The sequence below is a fragment of the Perognathus longimembris genome, chromosome 1, assembly GCF_023159225.1.
Source record: "Perognathus longimembris pacificus isolate PPM17 chromosome 1, ASM2315922v1, whole genome shotgun sequence".
Taxonomy (NCBI): Eukaryota; Metazoa; Chordata; class Mammalia; order Rodentia; family Heteromyidae; genus Perognathus; species Perognathus longimembris.
Window position 1 is genome coordinate 9,087,229 of NC_063161.1, and position 13,769 is coordinate 9,100,997.

General features: G+C 51.0%; 1 protein-coding gene across 1 annotated transcript; it reads right to left on the minus strand.

Moving 5' to 3' along the window:
* Window positions 1–588: 588 nt before the first annotated feature.
* Window positions 589–11,942, minus strand: Hmox1 (heme oxygenase 1). Its single transcript, XM_048356284.1, has 5 exons — window positions 11,847–11,942; window positions 9,667–9,787; window positions 5,489–5,980; window positions 4,273–4,372; window positions 589–1,325 (listed from the first exon to the last, which is right to left on the minus strand). Exons 1-5 carry the CDS (start codon window positions 11,867–11,869, stop codon window positions 1,195–1,197), a joined length of 867 nt encoding a protein of 288 aa, XP_048212241.1. The 5' UTR covers window positions 11,870–11,942; the 3' UTR covers window positions 589–1,194.
* Between the last annotated feature and the right edge of the window lie 1,827 nt (window positions 11,943–13,769).

Sequence of the window (13,769 nt, forward strand, 5' to 3'; positions counted from 1 at the left end):
GTAGTAGTTGTTTGGACAGCTGTGGGAGGCAGCTATATTGCTCTTGTTTTCCCAGGAAATGGAATGAGAGGCGCTAACAAGGAGGGTGAATGAGGATGAACATGGGCAAAGTAAGCAGTTGGCATGGATGGAAATGGAACAGTGAGTGTTGGAAGTGTTTTGGGGGAAGATGGAAAGGAGCCTGACGGGGGGTGGGGGGTGAGATGTATTGTATACTAAGTGCAAATGCCACAATAAAACCCACCCCTTTTAATTAATATATGCTAAATAGTAAAGAAGATATGAAGCATCTTGCCCAAGGATCCAGACTTAATAGTAGAGCCAGGAGGGATGATTTCCAGTCCCAATTCTCACCTGCTTGCTGGTAGTCCCCTGCTCTGCCCATCCCTTGAAGGGTTTCACTTCCTCTGATGGGGAAGCTGCACGTTTAGCATCTCAAGGGCCTTTGTGACTGGGGGTGGCAGAGGAAGGGCCTGGGTTTAGGACGTGGTAAGATCCTCTCTGACAGGGGTCCAGTTACTGAGAATGAATGTAGGGGTGTGAGGTGATTCCCACAGTACAAGAATGAGAAACACAGGCCCCTGACAACACTTTCAGACAATGCCCTTTATTATTTCACATCCACATGGAAACTAAAGCCACACTCTTGTTAAAACATCTCCCTCCCTCCCCCCACCCTCTCCAAAAAAGATAGCCCCACCTTGTTATAAAAACAACAGAACATAAGACATCACCACACTGTTCAAGTGGAACCAAGAACAAAGAATGGATCTAACAAAAGACATAAGACACAACATCTCTGCACATAGAAAAAAATGCCTTCCATGACCCTTGAGAAAGCGGTCATGGTCGTGCCAAGGTAGATACAGGGACCAGGGACATAGGAAGGCTCAGAAGAGCTGCTACTTTCAGCCAGGCCACGTCTTCTGGGCTCTGTTGCAGGAACCTAGGCCGCTGGGTTTGGATGTCCAGGCCACTGGCTGGATGTGCTTTTGCGGGGGGGGGGGGGGGGGCCCAGGAGGACATGCCACAAGCACCTCCCTCCATTTCAGAGGGCTATGAGGAGGTTAGATAGAAGCTCTGAAAGCTTCCAGTGCCCCAAATTGAAAAATCAGGCAAGCGATTCTGCATCACTCCAAGGAGAGGGTCCTTCACTGGACAGTTCATGGCCCCCGAGGACTGGTACTCTGGTATTCATATGGCATAAAGTCCCACAGCCACTGTTGCCACCAGAAAGCTGAAGGTGAGGACCCATCGGAGGAGTGGCGTCTGGGAGAGTCTGCTGAGCTGGGCGTTCCCTCTAGAAGCCTCTGCAGAGGTAGAGTCTGAAAAAGGAAAGCAGACATGGTCAATACCAGGGGGGCAGTGTCTGACATCCCAGACCTACAGAACACAGAGGGGCCTCGGCAACTGTGCTACGGTCCCTGTCCACGGCCAGGATTCTGCTAGAACACAAATGGGTGTCCTCTAGTTATTGAGTGAATCCCTCCAGAGGTGGGAAGCTCACTACCTCACCTCTCCAAACCATTTGTCCTTCCATGCTCGCCCTTGGGATTCCTCCTGGGCCCAGGGCATGTTTCCCAAACTTCTTTCTGTGATCAGGAAGGCTCTCCCTTTAAGTTTTCCTGGTTATTAGGTCTGAGTTGTACATTTTCACCTCAGAGGCTGACACGTTTTGTAAGAACAGTGGTAAGGTAATGGGCAGGATGGGAAATAAAGGGACACCACTGGGGTCAGAATTTAAATTTAATTCCAGGGCTACAAGCTCTGGCCCCAGCCCCACCAGAGAAACTTATATCCAAGACACAGATACGTTCCATCAGCCACCAGATCTGTGAAGTCCCAGGGATCTGACATTTTAGAAAACTGCAGGGGCTGGAAATATGGTAAAAGTGCTCGCCTCATATACATGAAACCCTGGGTTCGGTTCCTCAGCACCACATACATAGAAAAAGCCAGAAGTGGCACTGTAGCTCAAGTCAAAAAAAAAAAAGCCAAGGACAGAGCTCAGGCCCCGAGTTCAAGCCCCAGGACTGGCAAAAAAAAAAAAGAAGAAGAAGACTGCAGCAGGAATTCATGAGCCAATGAAATTCCAAAAGAGAAAATAAGCAAACGAACAAAAAAAAAACCCCACTAAGTCAGGTGCTGGTTGCTCATGCCTTTAATCCTAGCTGCTCAAGAGGCTGAAATCTGAGGATTGAGGTTCAAATGCCAGCCCGGGCAGGAAAGGCTCTGAAACTCCTATCTCCAATTAACTGCTAGAAAACCCAAAGTGGCTCTGTGGCTCAAGTGGTAGAGTACTTAATAGCCTTGCAGAAAAGAGCTCATGGACAGCACCCAGACCCTAAGTTCAAGCCCTATAAGCAACAACAACAAAAAGTTTCATGGCCTTTCCTGCCTGGGCTGGCTTCAGAAATCCCGACCCTCAGATCTCAGCCTCCTGAGAAGCTGGGATTATAGGTATGAGCCAGTACCTGGCCTGTGAGACTCTTATCTCCAATTAACTACTAGAAAACTGGAAGTAGAGCTGTGGCTCAAAGTGGTAGAGGCACTAGCCTTTACAGAGCCCAGGCCCTGAGTTCTAGCCCTATAACCACACACACAAATGAGCAAGTCCCCCAAAGAAACAAACAAAACTAGGACCTCACTGTTCATCTGCACCTGTTGACAGCCATTACCTTACTGCAAAGTCTCCTTATACCACCAGGTGGCCATCTTGTCCCATCTGACTGGCCACAAGCTAACCCTCCAGGCCCAATCCTGTCACTGGGGTCCCCTGTGGCCCTGGCATAGGACAAGTGAGTTCCATTGTCCTGCACCACCCTTCTTGAGGGTGCTGGCTGGGCAAGGGCACATTTTGTGGAATACTTTGGCCTTGTTTCCACTACAGCCATACCTTCTGCAGCTCCTGAGGAGCAGGAGGAGGGGTGACAGGCAAGTATAAGGTCCACCCCCTGGAGGGCTCCACACAGATGCTCCTGTTGAAGCATGTACCCAGTACCTGTGTAACCTAGGTAATTGGCACATCTGGAGTCCGTTACCACCCCCTTCTCTGAGGTCACATCCAAACTACCTGGCCATACCTCCTGTCTCTCCCTATAGAATAGGGCTCAACACGAGACCCCTCTCTTTTCCTTTGCTCTCTTACTCTCTCTCTTTTGCTCTTTTTCTTTCCTTTTCTCTTTTTTCTTCCTCCTTCTTTGTCTCCCTGCACATCCATCTTGTGTGGGTTGGCAGTTTGCTCTCTCTCCCCAATAAACTCTTCTCTGCCTGAACCAGGTGGCAGGTTTCCTTTCCGGCAAACCTTACAGCAAGACCCAGTCAATTCTGTGTCCTCCCTGCATTCCTGGTGGGTAATACTGAAAACAAGTCCCTTGAATCCTGCCACGCTTGGGAGACCAGCTTACTAGTTACAGTCTCAAAAGAAGTCAACCCATTTCAGTAAGAATAGCTGGGTGTGGTGGTGTCGGTCTGTAATCCCAGCTACAAAGGCATCCATCATAAGTAGGAAGATTATGGGTCTAGGCCAGCCGAGGCCAAAAAAAACCCTTTAAAACCCTATTTGAAAAATAACTAAAACCAAAGGGCTGGGTGTGCCTGGAATTACAGAACTTGAGTTTAAACCCCTGTGCTAGCACGCCATTGGCTCATGCCACTAGCTACTTAAGGAAGCTGAGATCTGAGAATGGCAGTTCAAAAGTAGCCTCGGACTGGAAAATCTGTGAGACTATTGGGCCAGCATCCATGCCCTGAGTTCAAATCCCAGGAAAGCACAAAAAAAAAAAAACAACAACCTAGTACTGCCCTCCATAAAAGAATTCCACATAGAGCTGGGGAAGGGAAGACTGCTAAACTAGACCCAACTCACTGTCTCTTGATTCTTAAGGTAGGGAAACAGTCACATTGAAGGTTAACCTTGTGCCCTTTAGCCTGCACCTCATTTCTCAATTAAAACATTCAGAAGACAGAAGAGTAAAGAAAGCCAGGTGCCTGTGGCATATACCTATAATCCTAGCTACTCAGGATCCTCATGATCTGAGGATCACAGTTTGTAGCCAGTCCAAGTAGGAAAGTTCATGAGACCCTTATCTCCAACAAGGCACCAAAAACAAACAAACCAGGAAGTGAAGCTCAGACAAGCTTTAGAGAGCTAGCCTTGAGAAGAAAAATCTCAGGCCCTGTCCCGAGTTGAAGCCCTCTAAAGCAACACATACAAAAGAAGTATTCAAGATGAACAGCGCCATTCCCTGCCAGGAGAGATGCCCTCCTCACCTTGCACCTTGCGGCTGGCTCGCTGGTGGAGCCCAGGAGCTTGAGAGGAGCTCTGGTCCTTTGACTCCTGGGGCAGCAGTCCCTGCAACTCCTCAAACAGCTGCAAGACAAGACATACACACACACCCTTGTCAGCAACACAGCAACTTTACCAGACCCCAGCTGAGGACAGTTTTAAAGCTTAGTTATGAACTATTTTGGCAATGATAAAATTAGAAGAAAAATGTAAATGCTCATTTACATTTTACTCAGCATATCAAATATGCAACAGGCACAATCCTGCTCTTCCCAAATACGGAGTGTACCTGACCCAGGCCCCAGAGTAACTAACAGCTGTCCTGGATGCAAATTCACTGTGGCCATTCATGCCTTTACCGTCCACATGGGGAAGCATCACTCTGCCTGTGTTGAACAGTAGATGGGCACTCCTGATATCTGCATTGTACCTTAGCTTCCCAGGGCTTGGGACCTGGGATGGGCTGGAGGGCTTTGCCTGAGTCTAACCCAAGTCAGAATGCAGAGCCAGCTAGAAGCCATTGGCTTTTTCTACGAGTGACTGGGTGTGAGGGAGTGACCGCTGAGCACTGCTCTAACGAGTGTCTGATCAGTCTCCTCTGGGACTCCCAGCTGGGCCTCCAGCCCCATGGCATACTCAGCAATGGGACACCACACCATCTAGGGTGAAGAGGACCCCACCCCTCGAGAGGCCTTGCTCCAACCTCACTTCCTACTTCGTCCAGTACTGGAACAGCTGTAGAAAGAAGTGAGAGGCCCCCCCCTTACTGGCCTAAAGACGGGCTGTGTCCAGTGCCTGAAACCCTTGCAGTGCCAACTTGGCTACCCATGAGTGAGTGTGTGGACACCTTAGAGGCTCCCCAGATTTGTCACCACTGGGATGATCACACCGCACAGGAACCGCAGCGGACAGTGCTCGACTTACACTGTGGCTAGCACTCCTGCAGGGACTTCACTAGCACCAATGCTCTTCTCCCTCACCATGCTAAAATGGGGTGTTATCATCCCTGTAATGCATACAGGGAAACTGAGACATGGAGGAATTATGGGATTTTCCCAAGATCACACAGCTGGTAAGTGGCAGAACTTGGACCCTGGTCCATAAGTGCCTACCTGCTGAGCCCTGACCCATAACATTAATGATACTCAGGGCCTGGAGACTCAACAGGGGGCAGGACGTCCTGGGCTGTGGGTCCCTCACCTGGATATTGAGCAGGAATGCAGTCTTGGCCTCTTCAATCACCCTCTGCTTGGTCTTGGGGGTCATCTCCAGCGTGTTCATGCGGGCACGGTAGAGCTGCTTGAACTTGGTGGCGCTCTCAATGTTGGGGAAGGTGAAGAAAGCCAGGCCTTCACCAGAGGTGGGTAGGTCCAGGGCCTTCTGTGCAATCTTCTTGAGGACCTGGCCCCCAGACAGGTCACCCAGGTAGCGTGTGTAGGCGTGGGCCACCAGCAGCTCAGGCTCCGAGACTCCCACCTCGTGGAGTCGCTTCACATAGTGCTGGGTGGCCGGCGTGTAAGGGATGGTCTTCTGCCAGCTGGGCCCATACCAGAAAGCCATGTCCTGCTCCAGGGCAGCCTTGCGGTGCAGCTCCTCCGGAAAGTAGAGGGGGGCGAAGACAGGGCTTGCCTTGTTCCGCTCAATCTCCTCCTCCAGAGCCGTGTAGATGTGGTACAGGGAGGCCATCACCAGCTGGAAACACAAGGACAGGGTCTGGCTCTCCATTCCTGCCCTGGCCCATGCCTCTGTCACCCCCTCCCTGCCTGGGCCCCTGCCTCCTAGGACCCTCCAGTCCTCTCTAGCTGGCACGTAGGTGTCTCCCCCAGGGGAACATTCCACTATGGCTTTCTCAGCTAAAAACATTTTTTAACCTTACTGAGTAACACATGCTGCCTTGTTTAATTTGGACACAAATCCATTAAGAGCGATTCTGTTCCCATTTTGTGGAAAACAAATGTTCAGAAAGGGTTTGAGATCTTGGGGTTGCACAGGGAATAAGAAATTGGGAGCCTGGAGCTGGTGGTTCACACCTGTAATCCTAGCTACTCAGGAGGCTGAGATCTGGGAATCACGGTTCAAAGCCAGCATTGAGTGAAAGAGCTCAGGGACAGCACCTCCTGGCCCCTAGGTCAAGCTCCAATACTGGCATGGCACACAAAAAAAAGAAAGGAAGAAAGAAATTGGGAGTCTGGTGCTGCCAAAGAACTACCATGGCTCTGGAGCAGGGCAAGACATGATGAAAGTGCTCAGAGGACACTGGCCAGGCATCTCTGGGCTCTGGGTGGGATGGCACCTGCAGAGCAGTTCTTCCTGTGGCCCCAGTTCTGCTGTCTTTAGGTGCTGAGCTGAGCAACAGGTCCAGCACTTGGGAAACACCAGGTACACATAAAGAATCCAGCTTGAGTTTGCAGGAGTCAAAGTTAGGGAGTTCTCGTGAAAGCTGAGTTATTTTTAAGCCCAAACACTCTTTTTATTTATTTTAATTAGTTATTATTTTCTTTTTTTTTAGTCATGGGGCTTGAACTCAGGGCCTAGGTGCAGTCCTTGAGCTCTTGTGCTCAAGACTAGCACTCTACCACTTGGAACCATAGTTCTACACAGTTGTTCAACCACAGTTCAACCACAGTTGTGGTTTTTTGGTGGTTAATTAGAGTAAGAATCTCACAGACTTTCCTGCCGAGGTTGGCTTTGAACTGTGATCCTTAGATCTTAGACTCCTGAGTAGCTAGGGTCACAGGTCTGAACCACTACTACCTGGCCTTTACTACTATTAAGTAGTTGTACAAGGGGTCACAATTCCATAAGCCCAAACGTACTTGGAAATCCCATTCCAGACAACTAAGAAGCCTGGTGTAAGAGAGGTGAGACTTTCCAGTATGACAGAGAACCAGTTCTAACTAACTCAGCTCCCGCAGGCCCCAGCTGTGTAAGCTTGGCTGAGTCATTTGCCCTCTAGCCTCAGCTACCCAACCTAGGGCAACAGATGGTTCCAGGTTAGTGACTACAAGTCAGGTGGTTCCTGTCCACCTCAGCCTTAGGACATACTCTGAACACCCACTCTATTATGGGGTTGCAGAAGGTAGAATTAAGTTTCAAGTGCAAGCCAGGGAGTGGCCTGGCACTTAGTCTTCCTATCAGCTGACTGTACCTATCATCCCAGCAGCCTAACAGCAAGGAGTTCAGGGCTGCCTCCGTCAATGGTGCTCACTGTGACTTGTGAATTACAGGCAGGATCCAAAGTCTACAGTGGCTTTGGACAGCACATTCCAACAGTCACTTCTCTGCCCCCAACAACTGGGCGTATATATTCTTTTAGAGATGGGAGAGGGGAATTGCAAAGACCTTCCAGCCATAGGACACAGCCAGGACCCCCCAGCACTGCAGGTCAGACCTCCTCGCACCAAAGCATCCTTCATGATGGAAGTAAGGGCTCAGGCAGGGGTAGGTGTCACAAGTGGTAGAACCCAGCTCTCTTCCTCCACAACGTGGATCACCCTTTCCTAACACAGATTGTGAGAGCCAGTTCTGGGGCTTGAACTCACAAGCCTGTGCACTGTCCTTCAGCTTTTTTGCTCAAGACTGGCCATCTACCATGTGAGCTATACCAAAAATTAAGAGCTTTCTGGAAGCTAACTGGAGATTAGGCTCACTAACTTTCCTGCCCATGCTGGCTTTGAACACAATCCTCAGATCTTAACCTCCAGCACGGCACAGCTAAGATTATAGGCATGAGCCCACTGGTTCCAGGACAATACAGACTTTTTTTTGTTTGGTGCCAATCCTGAGGCTTGAACTTAATTACTGGACACTGTCTCTGAGCTTTAGTGCTTAAGGCTAGTGTTCCCCCACTTAAGACTACAGCTTTACGCTTGGCTTTTTTTTTTTGCCAGTCCTGGAGCTTGAACTCAGGGCCTGAGCACTGTCCCTGGCTTCTTTTTGCTCAAGGTTAGCACTCTACCTCTTGAGCCACAAAACCACTTCTGGCTTTTTCTACATATGTGGTGCTGAGGAATCAAACCCAGGGCTTCATGTATGTGAAGCAAGGACTCTACCACTAGATCATATTCCCAGACCCATTTTTGGCTTTTTCATAGTTAATTGGAAATAAAAGTCTCATGACTTTTCATGTCCGGGTTGGCTTCAAATCGTGATCCCCAGATCTCAGCCTCCTGAATAGCTAGGATTACAGGCATGAGCCACTGGAGCAAGGCAACAGATGTTTTTGATGGTGTGAAACACCAAAACCTGCCTGTTTTTTGGTAAGTTTTTCCTTCTATTGGCACAAATTGCACAACCATGCCAGGAAACACCAAAACCAGGGCCTAGTGTACATTAAGTGCTTAGAAAGATCCTGATGTTGAAATCCCACATCATGGATGAGGGAGAAAAGCAGCTTGGGACAGGCAGCTTGGATTGCTAGATGAGGTGACTTGGGTCTAGTTTTTTTGTTTGTTTTTTTTAAAAAAAAGGTCCTGTCAGGGTCCAAACCCATCCCACAGACCCTTTTGTCTTCAGAGGCAAACTTTGATCAGGAGAGGAAGGAATAGGGGTTCATGCCTGTAATGCCAGCACTAGGGAGGTAAAGGCAGGAGGATCATAAATTCAAGGCCAGCCTTGGCTGCAGAACAAGACTCAAACAAACAACGAAACAAAAAAGGCTGAGGCTGTAGCTCAGTGGCAGAGCACTTGCCTAACATGAGCAAGGCACTGGGTTTAATCCCCAGCATCAAAGAAAAAATCAGGTCAAGGAGCCTAAGGGCCAACATCAGACCCATGTTTGTTTTCTTTGGATTTTTTTTTTTTTTTGGCCAGTCCTGGGTCTTGGACTCAGGGCCTGAGCACTGTCCCTGGCTTCTTCTTGCTCAAGGCTAGCACTCTGCCACTGGAGCCACAGCACCACTTCTGGCCATTTTGTGTATATGTGGTGCTGGGGGATCAAACCCAGGGCCTCATGTATACGAGGCAAGCACTCTTGCCACTAGGCCATATCCCCAGCCCCTTCTTTGGATCTTTTCCATCTGCTTACACAGTTGTGTTACTTTTTGTGAACCACTCAACTTCTCTGAGTCTTCTCATCATCATCAGGATTAAGGAACAAGTATATAAATTGACCAGCACAGACTGGGTAGTCAGTTGATAACACTGTTGTTACCTGAGGGCCTCCACCAACACTAGAGAGCAGGCCCTGAGTCAGCTGTGTGACCACATCAGCCAGTCACCTCTCCCAGCCTCAGCATTCAGATTAGTAAACTGACTTCCTTGATCAAGCCTACTTGGTCCCTGGCCATCCCTGACTCTGGCCTCTACTTAGCAGCTAGCTTGAGCCTTGGGCACACACATCATGTCTCCAGTAGGGTGGAACCCACCAGGCCACTTACCTTAAAGCCCTCTCGGGTCACCTGGCCCTTCTGAAAGTTCCTCATAAACTCGGCATTCTCAGCCTGTACGTGCACCTCCTTGGTGGCCTCCTTCAAGGCTTCTGACAGGTCCTGGGGCATGCTGCAGAGAGAAAGAGGGAGTTCAGTAAAGGGCGATGCACGTGCAAGCCATATCCAACATGCTATACAGTCCCCCCTCCCAGCAACTTCATTTACTCCTGTCAATGCTGTCACTAAAATAGTATTCTCAAAGGGAAGCCCCTGCCCCCAGTCATGCCCAGGGAAGGCCAGGGGAGCCCAGCACAGTCCCATCAGCAGGCAGGGGTGACAAGCCCCAGAGTTCAACACCACTGCTTTTTTTTTTTTCTTTTTTTGGTTGTAGGTCTTGAACTCAGGACCTGGGCGCTGTCCCTGAGCCTCTTTGTCTCAAGACTAGCACTCCACCACTTGAGCCACAGCACTACTTCCAGTTCTTGAGTGGTTAACTGGAGATAAAGGGGGTAGGGGGAGCTTTTCTGCTGGGGCTAGCTTGGAACCACAATCTTCAGATCTCAGCCTCGTGAGTAGCTAGGATCACAGGTGTAAGCCACAAGTGCCAGGCTTGTTTTGATTGTTTAATTGATTTCTTTCAAAGTTGCAGATGGCAAATCTTGTGAAACACACACACACACAGAGTAGAATGCGATCCTCATCAAACTGCATTAAAAGGCCTAAGGGGGGGGGGGCTGGAAATATGGCCTAGTGGTAAGAGTGCTCGCCTCATATACATAAAGCCCTGGGTTCGATTCCCAAGCACCACATATACAGAAAATGGCCAGAAGTGGCACGGTGGCTCATAGTGGTAGAATGCTAGCCTTGAACAAAAAGAAGCCAGGGGGCTGGGGATATAGCCTAGTGGCAAGAGTGCCTGCCTCGGATACACGAGGCCCTAGGTTCGATTCCCCAGCACCACATATACAGAAAGAAAACGGCCAGAAGCGGCGCTGTGGCTCAAGTGGCAGAGTGCTAGCCTTGAACGGGAAGAAGCCAGGGACAGTGCTCAGGCCCTGAGTCCAAGGCCCACGACTGGCCAAAAAAAAAAAAAGCCAGGGACAGTGCTCAGACCCTGGGTCCAAGCCCCAGGACTGGCCAAAAAAACAGGTCTAAGAGGGCTGGGTATCTGTGGCTCCTAGCTACTCAGGAGGCTGAGAACGGAGGATTGTGGTTCAAAGCCAGCCCAAGCAGGAAAGTCCATGAAACTCTTTATCTCCAATTAATCACAAGGAAACCAGAAGTGGTGTTGTAGCTCAAGTAGTAGAGCGCTAACTAGGCTTGAGCAGAAGAGCCCGGGGACAGCACCCAGACCCAGAGCTCAAGCCCTAAGACTGACCAAAAAAAAAAAAAAGATCTAAGAATTTCCCCAGTACTCAAAGAAAAAGTCCCGTGGGGATGTGGTGGGCACGCCCACAATCTCAGCTGCTGAGACCAGGAGCAGAAAGATCCAAAGTTCAAGACTAGCGGGGGCGATTTAGCATGTCTCAAAAATTTTAAAGCTGGGGATGCAGCTCACTGGGGGAGTCCTTGCCTAGCATGTGCAAGATCTCCAGCACCATGAAAGAAAGGAAGGAAGGAAAAGAGGGAACGGAGAGGAGAAAGGGAAGGGAGAGGGGAAGGGCGGGGAAGGGGTCCATCCCTTCCTGAGATGTATTTCTGCTGTGTCTGAATCCCTCTTTTCAGAATTGACATCTCTCCCTTCTCCAGAGCCTTCCCTCTCACAGGTGTGCACAGTTCAAATTCTTGGGAGGAGGATGGAGCCCCCAGCCAGTCCCGGGGTCCCCCCCCCCCCCGCCCCAGTCCTGACATGGCTCGAGCAGAGCGGGCTGCCACCCAGGACGGGGCACACCAGTCCTGTGGACGGGGGAGGGGATGGCCCAGCCACACCAGGCAGAACTACCACCAAGCCAGACCCCTCAAGTTGGCAGTTCTAAGTGCTGACACGAGGGAACACCCCCAACGGGGGGGGGGGACGGGGGGTGTCCGTCCACGCACACCCCCCGCAGGGCGCCAGGCACAACAATCACCCTTTCTCCTCCCAACTGCCCGGGCAGGGCAGGCAGCCCGTCCCAGTCCGCACACAGAGACAGAGGGTCCCGGTGCCCACCTCTCTCGGGGTCCCGGGACCGGGGCCCACCCACACTTGCCTGTCTTGGGGCTGGCGCTCCATCGCTGGGCTGGGGCTCGCTGAGCGGGGAACTGGCTGGGGTGCGTGGCTCGGCGGGGGGGTTCCGAGGAGGTCCCGATCCGGATCCGGGGGGCTCGGGCTCGGCAACCAAGGTTCCGAAGGAGAGGACGGGATGAGGAGGAACGGCAGCCTGGCCCCCTTTTATACGCGCGGGCGGGTCACGTGGCGCCTCCAGGCTGCGCCCCCGCCCCGCCCCGCGCCGCCCGCCCAGCGTTGCGACACCGCCCCCAGACCGGCCGGCGGGCGGGCGGGCGGGCGGGCGGGCTGGGGGGGACAGTCATATGACCCTAGGAAACAAAGCTCTGCCTCGGGATGTTAAAAAAAAAAAAAATAAAAGGAAATCTGAGTCTCTGCTGAGCTTTGGCTGTGATTTAATCCCTGCCCGAGCCCCCCACCCACCGACCCAGTCACTGCATTCAGACACTCCAGGAATCTAGAAGGTTCCAGAAATCTACAGGCAGTGCTTCTCAGAGCCAGAGGCTGAGGGGGAAATAAACACTATGGATACAACCACCACAGGCGACCCGACCCACCCCGGGGGGGCTGGAGACTAGTGTAGGCTTCCTCCCTCCATCATCCTGCAGGGCAGGTGGTTCCCGCTTTACAGATGGGACAGCTGAGGCTGGGTCACCTATCAAGCAAGAACCTGGCATCGGCTGAGCACTGGTGAGCTCACTCCTGTAAATCCTGGCTCTTCAGGAGGCTGAGATTTGAAGATCATGGTTTGAAGCCAGCCCAGGCAGGAAAAGTCTGTTTGAGATTCTTATCCCCGATGAATGACACCCCTTGCCTCCTCCCCACCCCACACACCCCAAGCTAGAAGTGGATCGGTAGCTCAAGTTGTAGAGTGGTAGCCCTGAGCAAAAAAAAAAAAAAAAAAAAAAAAGGGTTAGGGACAGAGCCTGAGACCTGAGTTCAAGCCCCAGGACAGCACCAAAAAAATAAAAGTAAAAAACCTGGCATCCAAAGGTCTACTCGCTTGCCTCCTCCACACTCATAATGCTTGGTCATCCCCCCCCACCCCACCAATATGACATTTACTCTGCGTGTGTGTGTGTGTATGTTGTGCGCACATGCAAGTATGCACTCTCCTGTACTGGGGCTTGAGTCAGGGCCTCACTTGGCTTTTCTGTTCAAGGCTGGCACTCTACCACTTGAGTCACACCTCTCCTTCCTGAACTGTGACATTTATACAAACTGCCTCCAGGCTTGGATGCCTGTGACATTCTTCCAAGGCACATAGCTCCTTCTCTTCTCATCCTGGGTGCCCACTGGGCCTGGAGCAGGAATTCTTCATGAAGTGGAGCAGCAACTCCAACTGTTTGTTTCAATGGAGTATCCACATTGTATAACCTCAAACTCATTATCCTCCAGCATCAGCCTCTTGAGTGCTAGGATTGGGCGGGGGGGGGGGGCAATATAACCAGCAGCTCCTTTTATTTTAAGGTGACCAGATTGTGCCAAGGACATTGGAAGGGGCAAGGGGGTCTACCTTTGATGTGTGTCATGTGTCTAGGCTTGATTTCCTCCTGGGGGCCTGGGCTAGCCAAGCCCCACTCCTCTGTGTTCAGAAGTCACTAGTGTTTGGTAAAGTATTCGGCCAACTCTCTCTCTCTCTCTCTCTCTCTCTGTCTCTGTCTCTGTCTCTGTCTCTGTCTCTGTCTCTCTCTCTCTCTCTCTCTCTCTCTCTCTCTCCCTCTCCCTCCCCCTCTCTCTTTTGCCAGTCCTAGGGCTTGAACTCAGGGTCTGGGCTCTATCCCTGAGCCTCTCTGTAGTCAAGGATAGCTCTCTACCACTTGAGCCACAGCACCACTTTTGGCTTTTTCTGAGTAGCTTATCAGAGATAAGTCTCTGGACTTGCCAGAAATCCCAGGCTGGCTTC